Source organism: Perna viridis, chromosome 7 (assembly GCF_037379345.1).
Source record: "Perna viridis isolate PV_CMFRI_1.1 ecotype Kerala chromosome 7, ASM3737934v1, whole genome shotgun sequence".
Lineage (NCBI taxonomy): Eukaryota > Metazoa > Mollusca > Bivalvia > Mytilida > Mytilidae > Perna > Perna viridis.
Genome location: NC_142451.1, coordinates 22,798,041 through 22,812,366, shown reverse-complemented (window position 1 = coordinate 22,812,366; position 14,326 = coordinate 22,798,041). Strand labels below are relative to the sequence as shown.

Sequence of the window (14,326 nt, the reverse complement as noted above, 5' to 3'; positions counted from 1 at the left end):
ATTGCCACTGAAAATAAATCTAATGGGTCAGACAGTAGTCTTTCACATATATCCCCTAAACCATTTCTTTTAGCCAAAATTATGACACAAAGTTGAAGTGTTCAGCATGTTGTGATCTGTCGGTGGTCAAATTTTTGTTTTAATCTGTTTGGCCATGTTGGAGTTATTGCCCTTTTTTTGCTCTGTTTAATGTTATATCATCAAAAAAAATCTACTCCTCTGACACTACTTCAACAATTGGAACCAAACCTGTTATGAATGTTCCTTGAGTTATCCTGCATAGAACTGTAGTGGGTATTTTTGATCTGTCAAAAAACATGGCCGCCATTACTTAAAATAGAACATAGGAGTCAGACAATAGTTTTTTTCCCATATATCTCGAAAATTGTTAAGTTTAGCCAAATTTGGACATGGTAAAAGTGTTAAGCATGGTTCTATAGTCAAATTTATGTTTTAATCTGTTTAGACATGTTGGAGTTATTGCCTTTTTTCAACGTATTTGGATACTTGTAATGTTATTTCTTTCAAAAACCTTCTCCTCTGACACTACTTCACCAACTGAAGCCAAACTTTGTATGAATGTTCCTTGTGGTATCCTGCGTAAAACTGAAGTGGGGATTTTTGATCTGTCAAAGAATAATCAAGGGAACCAAGGTTATAGTGGTAATCAAAAGAATGTAATCCAGGGACAAAGACCAGACATGGAATACAGACATACAGAACAAAGAAAATAAAGTAACTAAAATCATACATACAAAGTAACAAAACATGAAAACATTGCAACTGTTACAAAAAAAAAATAGAACATAGGGGTCAGACAGTAGTTTTTTGCATATATCTCCAAAATCGTTAGGCTTAGCCAAATTCTTTCAATTGCTGAAATGATCCTTATTATAAGGCCTAGAAAAGTCTCCAGGGATTAAAGTTGTCAGATGACTCCTGGTAAGAAATATTGCCCTTGAAAGGTGAAAATTGACGGCTTTTTTATCTTGAAAACTATGATTGATAGAAAGAAACTTTCAATTGAAGAAATGATCCTTATAATAAATCCTACCAAAGTCTTATTGAGTCAAAATTGTTGGATAACTCCTTGTTGAATTAATTGCCCTGAAAAGGCAAAATTTAACCAGGTGAGCCATTCAGGCTCCTGGGAGCCTCTTGTTACCACCTACAAACATGTATAGGGAATCTTTATACAATCATAAATAGTTCTTTATTCATCCTAATAAGCCTTAGTCTTAAGTAATCTTGTGGATGCATACCAATCAACATTGATGATGTCGCAGTACAAAAACAATTTATGCAAATTAATCTAAATACATGTAACAGGAATGGATACGGTTAATATGTCAGAAACATTCTAATATGATGTGCTTCAAAGCTCTTTGGACCAGAGCCATGGAAAAAAAAATGATAAAAACATAACCAACATTTCGTGCAATGCATAGGCTTCATTTATTCAAAAACATGAAGAAACTAGTGCTTTTAAAATCAAAATCAATCATGGAAACTCAATTTTATCATTGTTTACCACCGGCTGGCCAGATATATCGGACTTTGTGCAGGCGGTCTTACAAAAAAAAAACTTTTTAAGTTTCTCAAACTTTCCATGTTAATGCTCTACATGATTTCTTTTAATGATGGAGACCAATTTTTAAGAAGAGGATTTGATAAAAACGTAGGTTAGCCTGATTTCAAGGAGACAAAGAGATGTATTTAAATATAATATTTTGTTATGTTTTATTATCACACACCATGACATCAACAATTTTATCAACCACAGCTGGATGAAGTAAACTTCTAGCAAATGTCTGAAAATCAAAGTTTCTACATACACTTCTATTATCCACCTTGCCCTTTTGCTCAGCATTACTAACAATTCTTTCCTCTCCCTGGATAGATTGTAATGTACTAGAAAGAATAGAATCACTATATTCTGTCATGCTGTGACAGAAATATTTCAAATAACTTTCAAGTGTCACCTGTTCTACAATACTGATCATCTGTTGAACATTGGAGGATTTTAATACTTTCAAAGCTTCATCAATGTCTGCCTCTGATTTAAGTTTGTCACTATTATATAGTGAAGTTGTATTCACTTTCTTCACACTTTCTAATGTTGAACTGTCTTCAAGGACTACATCACTGTTGCTACTTAATTTTCTATTGTTATCAGTTTTAATTCTTTTAAATGGTGTATGTTGGAAATTAGCATCTTTGAAAACATTTTCAGTGCTTTCATTTTGACTTAAGATGATATTGACATCCTTTCTGATGTGAGAAGCAAATTTTTCCAGCTTATTGATAGAGTCCTTCTGAAGTCCACATTGAATAACAGCTTGTTGAAGATATTCAACATTTGTCTCATGATCTTGAATTTCCTGAAAACATAATTAAACAGTAATAACAATCTTAATGAGAGGTAAACCAACAAAAAGTTGTTGTAAACAATACATGTATTTTATTTAAACAACATCATTTTAATGAGCAGTCTGTTCATTTTAAAGACAGTAACTGTTTCTTGAAACAGTCATTCAAAATACTTTCTAATACATTTGTACATTAAATGGCTATAACTCAAAAGATGAAGGAATAGTAATGGAAAGCACAACTTGTTTTCCACAATTTTTATATTGCTTAGTATTATCAAGTAAATACAAGTTTATCCAGGAATTTCCCAGTTATTTCATCATCCTAGGAAGAAGAGGAGTATTTGCCACTTTTTGTCAAATAAGCTGTGAACAAATTTAACTCTTTTGTGGTTCACATATATTTAATTAGTTAATGTGATTTTAACATTGTGAATTTTTTTACTTTATCATTGTTCTCAATATAAAGTAAACATTTCCTAATATCAGTACATGTATTTAGGAAGTGTATTCCGTGGTTAAAACAAACGCATACAAAAATGGCAAGGAACGAGACAAAAATTACCAGGGATGCCAAGCTTTCAAGGGACAACAGTGTGAGATTTGGCATTAGTTTTATATTTAACATCAAAATCTAAAAACAACAGATCAACTGAAAACACAATCTAGCCAGCTTCAAAATGTGCGAGTTTCACGTGGCATGTGAGAGAGTTGGCACTGTTGAATAATATCTGCAGTATACAAAAAACTTCTTTCAGTCATTGATTACCTAACACTATTGAACTATATAAATGCAATAAAAATTCTTTCAAAATCATTAGTTACCTCTCCAGGATTTACCCAGTTGCCAACAGCATCACTATCTACAGACATCAAACAACCAAATAACAGTCTGGTTACTGCTTCTGTTACCTGACTACTCTTATCCTCCTCCTATAATACATGTTAAAACTAGATTAAGCCTTCTGCTAATAATGATAATTCAGACATCTTGACATCAACATTATTAAGAACCTTAAAATATTGCCTGTGTCAACCTTTTTTTTATACACCTCCAATTCGCTATATAGGCAATAACAGTGCACTGACTTGACATAAAATCTATATACGGATAAGGCTTAGAACAGTGGGAAAATCTGAGACTGTGCTGAGCATTTTCATTAGTTCAAGCAGAATTCATTAATGTCATGTCAGTGCACTGTTATTGTTTTTTACTGCAAAATATTTTTGGAAGAAAACCTTTTCAAGCAAGAAAAGCAATGTTTTTTCATTCAAAGAAAACAATATCCTGGCAACTTCTAAATGTTTGTGACATCGTAACTGAAAGTTATATCCAGATCACGTGTAAATATACGGTCAATGCATTTTGACTGTTCAAATAGAATGGTTGCAGAAAATAGGATTGACAACCATATTAATAAATGTACCACGGCTATTTTCATGCGTTACAGTGATTATCCACCAATATCAATTGTAATTTATATCTTAGAACTAAGATTGAATCTCTGAAAGACAAAGTCAATTACCTTACTGATATCTACATTTCTAATTTACTTTCAGTTCTCTATATATTTCATTTCAGTTTTTGTTCTTTGATGTTTTTTTCTCTTGGTCTCTCTAATGTACTGTACGTGTAGTCTGCCTTTTTTCTCCTTCACAAGGCTTCACATCACTTATACATTTACCTTCAAATATTCGACGTAATGTACAAGTGGTTATATGACTGATCTACCTACCATCTGAACCCATGTATTAATACTTATAGCTGTATCCAGACATTCTACATGGTGCCACCAGTGTCTAGGAACAAAGAGAACATCTCCCGGCTCCAAGTCAATAACATATGGGTGACAACTCTGCAAAAAAAAAATCTTCTTAATTTAGTTATAGGACTCAACAAAATAATGATTGCAATGTCAGCTGAAAGTCTTTATAAATGTAAACAAAATGTACCTGAGTAAATGGAAAGGTCAAAAGGCTTGGAATTATAAAATGTTTCAGGTAAAATTCATCACTAATTTTCTTCTAGTGGTAGATAAAGGGAGGACTTTGGTTCTAAGAAGTAGCAAAGTAGCACAGATATATATATCAGTAATAATGTGTTTTGTGCAAAAAATTTACTATAGTAAACAGTGTAAGTGTTTAATCCTTCCTTTCTCTGTTGAAATAACATTTTTACCAATAGAGTCACATTTACTAAATTCAGTGGAAGATCAAAAAGGGGGGCTGGATTTTTATTGTTACTTTTGTGCAAAATTTGTGCTTTGAGTAATCAAGGGAACCAAGGTTATAGCGGTAATCAAAAGAATGTAATCCAGGGACAAAGACCAGACATGGAAACAGACATACACAACAAAGAACATAAAGTAACTAAAATCATATATACAAAGTAACAAAAGCAAATGAGCAACTCAGACTCCACTAAAATCTGGGAGCATGGACCAGGAGCACTGGTAGGGTAAGCGTCCTCTGCTTTTCTAGAAACACCCACCGAGTTGCTCATAAAAAGTCAAGACCAAGCAAGGTAAACAAATGAGGAAAGGAAAATTATGACCCGTTGAATAAATCAGTTTTCAAGGTGCAGATGGATACATCATAACGATCCACAAGTTCACGATGACGACCATAAAACTTCTGTAGTGATGACTTTAATCTTGTAGCAACATAATCCTGTTCCAGAAGCCTATTTGTTAAAGTTCTAGCGTGATACAAAAAGTCTGCATAGTTTCAGCAAACTCTGGCATAACGTATGAGTTGTGATAATCAGCAAATAATAGCCTAAAAGCCTTTTTTCTTTATCATGTTTATGGAGTCATACATTCCAACTCTCTGGATAGGAGCCTGCTTTGAAATGTGGTCAATTACAATTTTTCACATAGGGCCATAAGTAAATTGCTGTTCAGTGTTGGTTTTGTTGATCTCTTGCTTTTTTTCTTCTTGGAGTCAATTTATATGATAAGCTAATAAACAAGTACATAATTTATTCTAGCATAACCTATCAATCTGGTATAAACTGCTGGTCATGGTAACACACATCTTAAAAAATTACTTAAGTCTGAGAACATTTTTAAGTGTCAGTTTCTGTAAGAATCAGGCAGTGGGTGAAACATATTATGACAAAATCCACCATTTTGAAAGTTTAATTTGACTATTTGCACCATCAGAATCAAGGAAAAACGACAAGTTTTTCCATATGATGTTGGTACATTGAGTTATAATTTCATTAAAATGCACTGAAAATGAACATTTCAATGGCAGGTAACTCTGACAAAACTTTTTTCTGACATTCTATTGAAAAAATTCTGAGCAATTCCAGCAATGCAGAGATTAAATAATAGTTTTTCAAAACAGAGAAAGCATCCTTGAGTGAAATTATATTGTCAGATCAGTGGGGTTTTGGCACGCATGTTTCTGATTTTTTGCATTTTGCCTGATTCTTACAAATACCAACACTTAACTATTTGTTATCCTATAAAATCCAAAAACTTTAACTAGTTACATGTACTATGGAAGTTAAGAATATATTTAGATTAACATTTATGTATTTTTCAGGTTATATGGCCTCCAGGCCAAGTCTCCATTAAACTCGGGGCATTGATTTAGTTAAAGTTCTCCAAAGCATTTCAATAATAAAGATTGCAATCACTGAACAAATTTTGAGCTAATGAAGCTACCTGTCACCTCTCTTTCACCATAAAGCTGTGAGCAGCCCATGTTTGTTTCAGTCAACCTGTAGCTTATCTATCACTTCACTCATTAAATTGAGTCATATTCTAGTTGGATAATAGGGAATGACTCAATCGTATAGCTAAAAGAACACATATGCTACGGATAAACTGAATCACCCATGGGCAACTCTCAGTAAAATACATTACATGCATATACCTGAAACAAAGGGAAGTTGTGAAGATCTGGTCTTTTCACATCAACTCGACTAAAAACACTTGATTCTTCATATGGTATTCTGGTAGGGTATAAATAGCTGTTATCTGATGGAGGGAATAAAATCCATCTCTTCCTAAAATACATTATTCAAATCATTTGTATATGTCGTAATACATATATTGTATATATTATATGGTGTTAAAAATCAATTTCTTGTGTACTTTTCTTCGCGGTTTTCTGTCCACTGCGAAAATAAGTACACCGCCAAATTTGTACGTTTCCAGTATCTGTTTCATGAAATCAACAAAGAAAGATTGGAGTATATTGTTACAGAACTTTTAACCAAATTTCAAATGAAACATGACATCAGCATAATTGGAAGAAATTTATTAATCTATTGCACTGAAGTTTTCAGTTTTGATGGCGAAATAACTTTCACTTTTCTAATATTTCACTGGAATTTAGCTGTCATATTAACAAATCTATGCCCATAAAAAAATTTATTTTCAAACGCCACCATTTTTGTTTGAATAGTTATTGGAAGACAGATATCTAAAGACAAAATACTGCTAAGATAGGGAGTACAATCCCAATTTTCAGTAAGATGTCTGGAAATAAGAGGGTCAATTCACTTTGCTTCTGGTGTTGGTCTGAGGGCAAAGTGAGCAACACTAGGACCACTCTTTCTCCCAAATCACCCAGCAGCATGAGCCCTGTAATCAGCCTATTCTTGATTCACCACTCTCTATAGTAATATTAAGATTTTACATGTTTGTCAAAGCTTACATGTTGAAAATCGAAATTTTATTATCACTAGTGGGGGATGGGGGTGAACACATAAATAATTTGTAGTTCAAATATTTAAAAAGGGCCTTTCCCAAACCATTAATTGTTATTAAAGAACAATCCCAACTCACCTTCCATAAATCTGAGCAACCAAATTGAAGCCATATGTATCACAATGACAGTTTGTATAACATCCTGTACTTCCTATCCATATTGTACTGTCTCTTCCATCTCTGTCCTCTAAACCAAAAACACTCCAGTCTACTGCCTAAAATTTGTATGAAAAACAATAAAACTTATGATCATGGGAAGTGATGCCCCAGCCATCCTCTGATAATAAAAAAAGTTGAAACCTGGCTGTAGAATAAAAAGCTTCGTGGATTGCAGCATGATACAACTGCAGTGGTCCAACCCTGAACAGTTGGGGCAAGTGTAGACACAAAATTAGTTTTTGACAAACTTAAACATAGGGACTTGCAATTCATTATGGACACAACAACTGGTTTGAACACAATATAGCATAAAACTTGAAATTCAATTAAAAATGTTCAAAATCAGACCAAAAATAAAAAAGTCGATTTTTTGGGGTTTGTGTCTTTGACCCCTTATAACACAAAAGCTATTAGATATATCAGAAACCTCATTGAAAAACTCAGGCATGGACTTTCATAAGGAATCCAACAAAAAAAATTTGAAATCGAACTTAAAAAAAATGGAGCAAAAATAAATTGTCTGGACAATGGGAAAATACATGCTTCATACTCCCCTTTTTGGCCCCTTATTTGTGAAAAGTTCAAGTCTTTATCCCCCAAATCAATCCATGTTTGACCATTGTCGTATAGAATATTGTGGAACAATGTCATAGACATTCCTAAGCTTTTAATGAAGTTATAATGTTGAATTCCATGAAATGCTTGTATTAGGCCCTTTTTGGTCCCCAATTCTAAAAGGGTTGGGAATATCACCCCAAAAATCAATAGCAACCTTCCTTTTGTAATTTGTAACCCTGTTATATAACTTTACTCAAATCAACCGACTAATACTCAAGTTACACGACAAAAACCAAGTGACGACAACGATGACAGCACAATACCAATGAACAACCACAAATTGTTTGCGGTCATATTAAAATTCATACACAACTGTACATTCCATCATTCCAAAGTTACATGTACTTACCAATTTTTAAATCATTACAGTTATGGGTATTTATAATTTACAATAAAATTCAAAATATTAAAAAGACTTTTTTCATCAAAATAAGAAATCAAAGTATTTGGTCTGTATTCTATTATCTCTTAATCTGTGCCAAAATTACTTTCAAAAGCAGTTGTTTATTGCTAAACACATCCTTCATGTATTTGTAATCAATATAGCAAGACCATTCTGACTGTTTATACTGTGACAATGGATTATCTTCCTCAGCGATCCCATCCTTCCATTCCAAAAACTGACCAAGTGTTATCTCTTCATGATTACATTCAGTCTCCCAACAAACTAAAATAAAACAGAATTATATTTATCAATTAGTATAAAGAAGGTGAAAGAATCTTAATTTAAATTGGTTGGATAAAGTTCCTAATTCCATTTAGGAGATTTGCCTTTTACATTGCAGAGATTCATCAACCTACAGTGTAAGTGATGTTAAGCATCAATAATACAGTAAGATATATTCAACTTTCTTATAATAATGTGATAAGTACATGTACTATGCACCAGCATACAGAAAAATGAAACTGCACATTTGATACTCTTCAAATAATTATGTTCAGTCTTTTTTTCTAAAAACCTATTTAATTTTCTTAAGAGTTCTATAGATACACAAATATTACCCTTTTAATAGACTAAGTGTCAAAACTAGGTGATCAGTATTTCTTGGCGGTAGATTTTTGTATAGGCTATGTCTAAATATCATATATACATTGTATATATACATGTAAAACAAATCTATCCTAGTTTTTGTGTATTTCTTTGTATAAGTTTTACCAGCTTGAACAAAACATGCAAGTGTCTTCCAGTGCAAATATTTTGGTCATTTGTACTGACAGTACACTGTACATATACATTGTACATGTACATTGTATGGTTGTAGGCAAATATTACTTTGTATTTAATCAGACAGTAAACTAAAACTGTCTATACAAATCAGTGTTCTCCCTAGAAAACTCAAAAACATGTAGTATCCTGGTAAACTAGAAATTTGAATAACATCTTTTCCTTTGAAAATAAAGCATCAGATTTGTTCACATCAAATTAAAAAAAACATAACATTTCCAATATGCTAAAAGGTCCTAAGGAGAGCACTGCATACTGCCAATCCCAATAACTTTTTTAAGGTAACCCTACAGGCATTTACCTTTTCCATACCTTGGAGCTAGTTTACACTTTAGTGTACTGTTAGGCAATTCTTGCCCTAAATACTCCACAGTCCATTTGCGAGAAGGCCAATCATCTATCTTATTTTTGAAAACTAATGGTGGGCATCTTCCAAATGAAATGATTTCTTCAATCAGCTCTCCCATATCATGCACCAATGAACTTTAAATTCATGAATTCATAATGAAAGTTCCTATGAAAGAAGAGGTTATTTAAGTAAAGAACTCTGAGGCAAAAAAAAACCAAAAGATGCACTTTTCCTACTGCATCTTTGACAAAATAGGGTAAAAATGTAGGGACTATTTTTTTACTTTTTTTCCTGAAAAGATTGAGTTTATGGGAGAAACATTCCGACTTTAACAGTGCTTCTTGAAAAATGACCAAAATAAGTTTTGCAAATACTACAATTTTTATGTATTTTGAGCTGAAAAAAAAAATAGGGAGGGTAGTGTCATAGGAATGCACACCATTTTTTAATGTGGCTTGATCAAGCTAAATGCACACTATCCTAGTGGACTGAATTATTTAGTTGTGAGACAGCCTATTTAACATTCTTTTACTAATATGAAAAAAATTTTTTTCATTTGCACTTTTCTGTATTACAAGATAATACATGTATCAGATCAGTTAATTGTAGAAGACAAATGTAGGCTTTCTAATTACAGAATGATTCAGTATTTATATCATAGCTTCAAATGCACATACATGTATGTATACTGTGCTTTAACCTCTTTCTGATGTATGACTAGTTCCGATGTATTATTAATATCCCTTTTTGCACTGAACTGATTGCATGTGTTTGTGTCAGAGGTCAGAGGTTGCCACGACTGAAAATTACTGTTTCCATATAACAATAACACAAGTTTATTTGTCAGTATTCCAGGTAATTTTTAAGTTTTGACAGTTTAAGCTCAACATGGAATATTTCCAACTATTCCAAAGCTTCTGTATGCTATATTCTTTAATCCCTTTAGGAAATGTAGAAAATACACATAGAACCAATCAATCGATACTGATTTATTGTCTGCCATTTGCAAAAGCTTCCCAAACAACAATCACATAGCTGCCAACTTACACGATTCAATCATGTTTTCATGATTTTGACCATTTATCCCGCTAACATGATTTTTCAGATCAAATTTGACCTAAAACCTGATTTTGTCAAAATTACTTAAATAACTCAAATATCAAACCCTTAACTTTGTGTTTCAATTTCATTTCTTTGATTAGAAGAGTAAGAAATCAGACAAATGGTGTTAACTGCTGTCTAAACAGGTAAGGTATGTTTTTTAACAGGTAAATAATCTCCAAGGAGCACTCAACTAATCAGGATTTGACAATTAGAAAATGAATCCTGAATGGATCTACCACTATTTTATGAACATCCTATCATTTTCTAAAGATTAATTTTTACTCCACAATTAATTTGTCAATACTGTCATTTTAACAGGTCTAAAATTTGTAGAACAACATATGAAATTATCATTGTTTATACAAAGTGAGTAACCTCCCATGCAAGCTTCACATTTCCTGTAATTTCAATAGTGCATTATTTTTCCCAAAAATTTTGTTTGCAATAGTTAAAACGAAATACTATTTCTTTTAAATAGTGATGATTTTGGAAATTTGGTGGCAGTATTCTTGAACATTTGTTATATTTCCTCATATACTGCACCTCATGGTATGCATTTAACGAAAAGTGTGAGTAGCCCCAGTTTCCTACTACCTATACTAAAATGGCATGCAAATGCTTTTTAACCACCACTGGTATGCTGCAATGGAAGAGGAAGGTTCAGTGTGCTGTAAAACCTAGATTTAAACCACCATTTGGTACGAAGTGCCTGTACCAGGACTATTGTAGTACCGGCTGCTCTGGTGGTGTAATATCTATTTTGCCCGATTCATTTTCGACTTGACTTGATTATGGATCACATTAGTGTTCAGTAATTTTTTTGTTACCCTTCCTTACTTTCTCATGATATATCACAGCATCATTCTGTCACACAGCTAGACCAAGAAAGGGTTGTTTTCAGCCAGAAAACTGGTTGGACTGTAAATCTGAAGTTCAAAACTGAACACCAACTCCCCTTCAATTGACATTAATGGAGAGAAGAAAATATGTACTCAATGTACATGCATTTTAAAATAGTAGTAATGCATTTGTATTCCAAAAAAAAGTTTTTCTAATTTATTATTTTTTTGAATTAAAACTTGAGAATTTCAATAAGCTTTAATGCTATAGTGGTTGTCTACATTAACTACAGTAAAACCCATGCAGTTTGCAAAATATGTCCTGAAAATGTTGGTCAACACATTGTTCAGCATAAAAAAAAACCATGGGAATTTTCAAAAGTTGACAGGTATGCAATCACATGACCATAAAATGTTTTTATGACAGAAAAAAACTATGGTAAGGCTCATAAACAAGAAATGAACATTTTATGAGGATTTGACAAATCTAAATAACAAACATTTCTTCCCTCATCTGAAATACATTTACCTAAAACAACTCAATGGAAATGAGTTTTATATGCAATATTTAACAATAAAAAATTTCATATTATCATAATGAACAAAATATAGCTACTTTGGAATTTTAGTTATTTAGATATCTCCAAAACAAAGAAAAAATAATATGACCCTGATGCCTTAAAATGCTGAAAATTTTAGATTTTATTTATTTATTTATTTTTATTTTGTTTTGGTTGAGTTCATGAAAATTGTACAAATGTATATATGATTTAATTTTCACAGTTAAAACTTCCAAAACTTCTGTCTGACCGACCATATTTTTGTCTGACATTTCTTTGGGTCAGGTGGTATTTCTAATGACTGGTATTTACATTTCTTTCAGCTAAAAAAATTTCACCACTCAGAGTTGGGAGTGGGGATCATTGTGACCGGGAAATGTAATGAAACTGTCTGACAAGTAGGACAATTCGGTACATTGCAAACTCGGTACATTACAAACTCGGCCTACTATAAATAACCTACACACCAAGTTTGTTAACATGGAAATTAACATAAATATTTTTATATCATTTATTATTTTCATTTCAAAGATTTCGTGTTTAAAGTATTTAAGCATTTAGCATCTACTGGCAACCTGTTCAATAGTATTGCTGAAAATAGGCAAAAGATCTTTTTAATTAAATTATAGTGCTTAGGCGGATCAATGCTAAGAAATCTTAAATTTCTTGTATAACTTCAAACAAATATTTTTTTCTCAGTTTGAGGCAGAAATCATTCATAGGAGTGACGGTTTGTTTGTGTTGTTTATAGGGTGAAAGTTTTTTTTTGTTTGTTTGTTTGTTTTGTTGTTTTGTTTTTTTTTGTTTTGTTTTTTGTTTTTGTTTATTAGATTGTGCAATTAAAATCAAAAGCAGAACGTCAAATTAAATGGCAAACTACTATTAAATGTTTAAATTGAAATCAAGAGTGAGCATGTAGCCACCACGGTGTATAAAGAAACAGGTCCCATTCGATTTTCTGAAGAGGTATGTATATACGTATATACATGTATATGGAATAAAACTTAGTGCACGTTGTACAGAAACAAAAAGAAAACAAAACCGAAATTCTAAAAATAGTTTTTGGAGTAATTGAAAGAAATATACATATTTATATAATCAGTTTCTTTATTTCTATTTTAACAAGGGACTTGGACCTTGGTGAACTGATTTTAGATGTGTTTGATGGTGTGATATTTATTTTTCACAACGGCCAATCTTAAAAGGGGAGAGTTGTAATCACGCCCAAGTACTTTACCCCCCCCCCTTCCGCGCATTTTTTAATTGCGGTTGTCCCAAGTCGGGAATTTCTTGCCCAGGGGCAGATTCAGGCGGGGGCGTGGCAGGCATTCACTCCCCTAAAATTTGCACAGCATGGGTTGTCAGGGGTAGATTTAGGCCAATGGGTGGTCTTGAGCTGACATTTTTATCCCTGTAGGGTTGATCGATGCTTCTTCGACATATTCACCATATAATCCATGCATTCTCGTTATATGTATATTCAAACAGTATAAAACCCAAAAAATTCTTCTGTCGATAACGGTTTCTCTCCATTCTGTCTTAGCTGGGTTGTATACATGTACAAATAATTTAATTTGATTTATTTCAAGATTCTACATGTAGGTTATTTTCATAGACTAACTTGGTAATGTGACTTCATAATGGTTGATTTGTGCAGTCCGCGGTTCAAATAATTTTGAATTACATAAAGCTTTGATAAAGAAACAAATCTTATATTTGATTGGAATCGAATAGAAATTGTTTATTATTATTATTATTATTATTATTATTATTTTGCGAAGATATACTTGCATAACCAACTTTGGGACATTTTACGTTTCTTCATACACCACTTCACGGTTCATGAAGCATAAACTACCCCAAAGTTGGTTCTCAGTCCTTTTGACTAGATTCAATTTTTCGTCCCTCTCTTGGTTGGGCATAGCATTAAAAGCATTTAATAGCAGGCGAAGATGTCAGAGAATATACATAATAACTTAAATAGGGAAAGAAAATCATATCCTTGGTTTAAAAAAAAAAATCATGGTAAAAATTAAGAGCCTGCAAGTTGGTTATTTCGCCTTCTTGGTCCAACATTAAAACAATCCTTACTGTTAAAGAGAACAAATGTAGTTCTGTAGAAGTAAATAATAATATTTTACTATGCATATTCAAATTCAATTATCAGAATATTTACTAGACATGAAATAACATTTTCAAACAAAAAGGACTAGGAACTACGAGTTCAAAATAGTTGTCACACAAGCAGTAGAATGCAATTTACACAACGATACTTTTAGAAAGAAACTTACACAATTGCAGTTTTGTTTATATTACAATTGCAAGTTTGTATTTTTGTTCGCACTGACCTAATTATGCTAATCAATTTTGTACAACACT

General features: G+C 32.4%; 1 protein-coding gene across 3 annotated transcripts; it reads right to left on the bottom strand.

The window, feature by feature from the left end:
* Positions 1 to 1,715: 1,715 nt before the first annotated feature.
* LOC148611837 (HSPB1-associated protein 1 homolog) lies at positions 1,716 to 12,341 on the bottom strand. 3 transcript variants are annotated; one of them, XM_088592753.1, is made up of 8 exons: positions 12,260 to 12,341; positions 9,397 to 9,609; positions 8,359 to 8,537; positions 7,172 to 7,308; positions 6,255 to 6,387; positions 4,106 to 4,225; positions 3,195 to 3,302; positions 1,716 to 2,381 (listed from the first exon to the last, which is right to left on the bottom strand). In XM_088592753.1, the coding sequence occupies exons 2-8, from the start codon at positions 9,560 to 9,562 to the stop codon at positions 1,734 to 1,736; spliced, it is 1,491 nt and encodes a 496-aa protein (XP_088448879.1). In that variant the 5' UTR covers positions 9,563 to 9,609; positions 12,260 to 12,341; the 3' UTR covers positions 1,716 to 1,733. The 3 variants fall into 3 exon arrangements, with proteins under 3 accessions (XP_088448879.1, XP_088448880.1, XP_088448881.1); XM_088592754.1 differs by having other exon boundaries at positions 12,202 to 12,313; XM_088592755.1 differs by lacking the exon at positions 12,260 to 12,341 and adding an exon at positions 11,386 to 11,998.
* Positions 12,342 to 14,326: the final 1,985 nt, after the last annotated feature.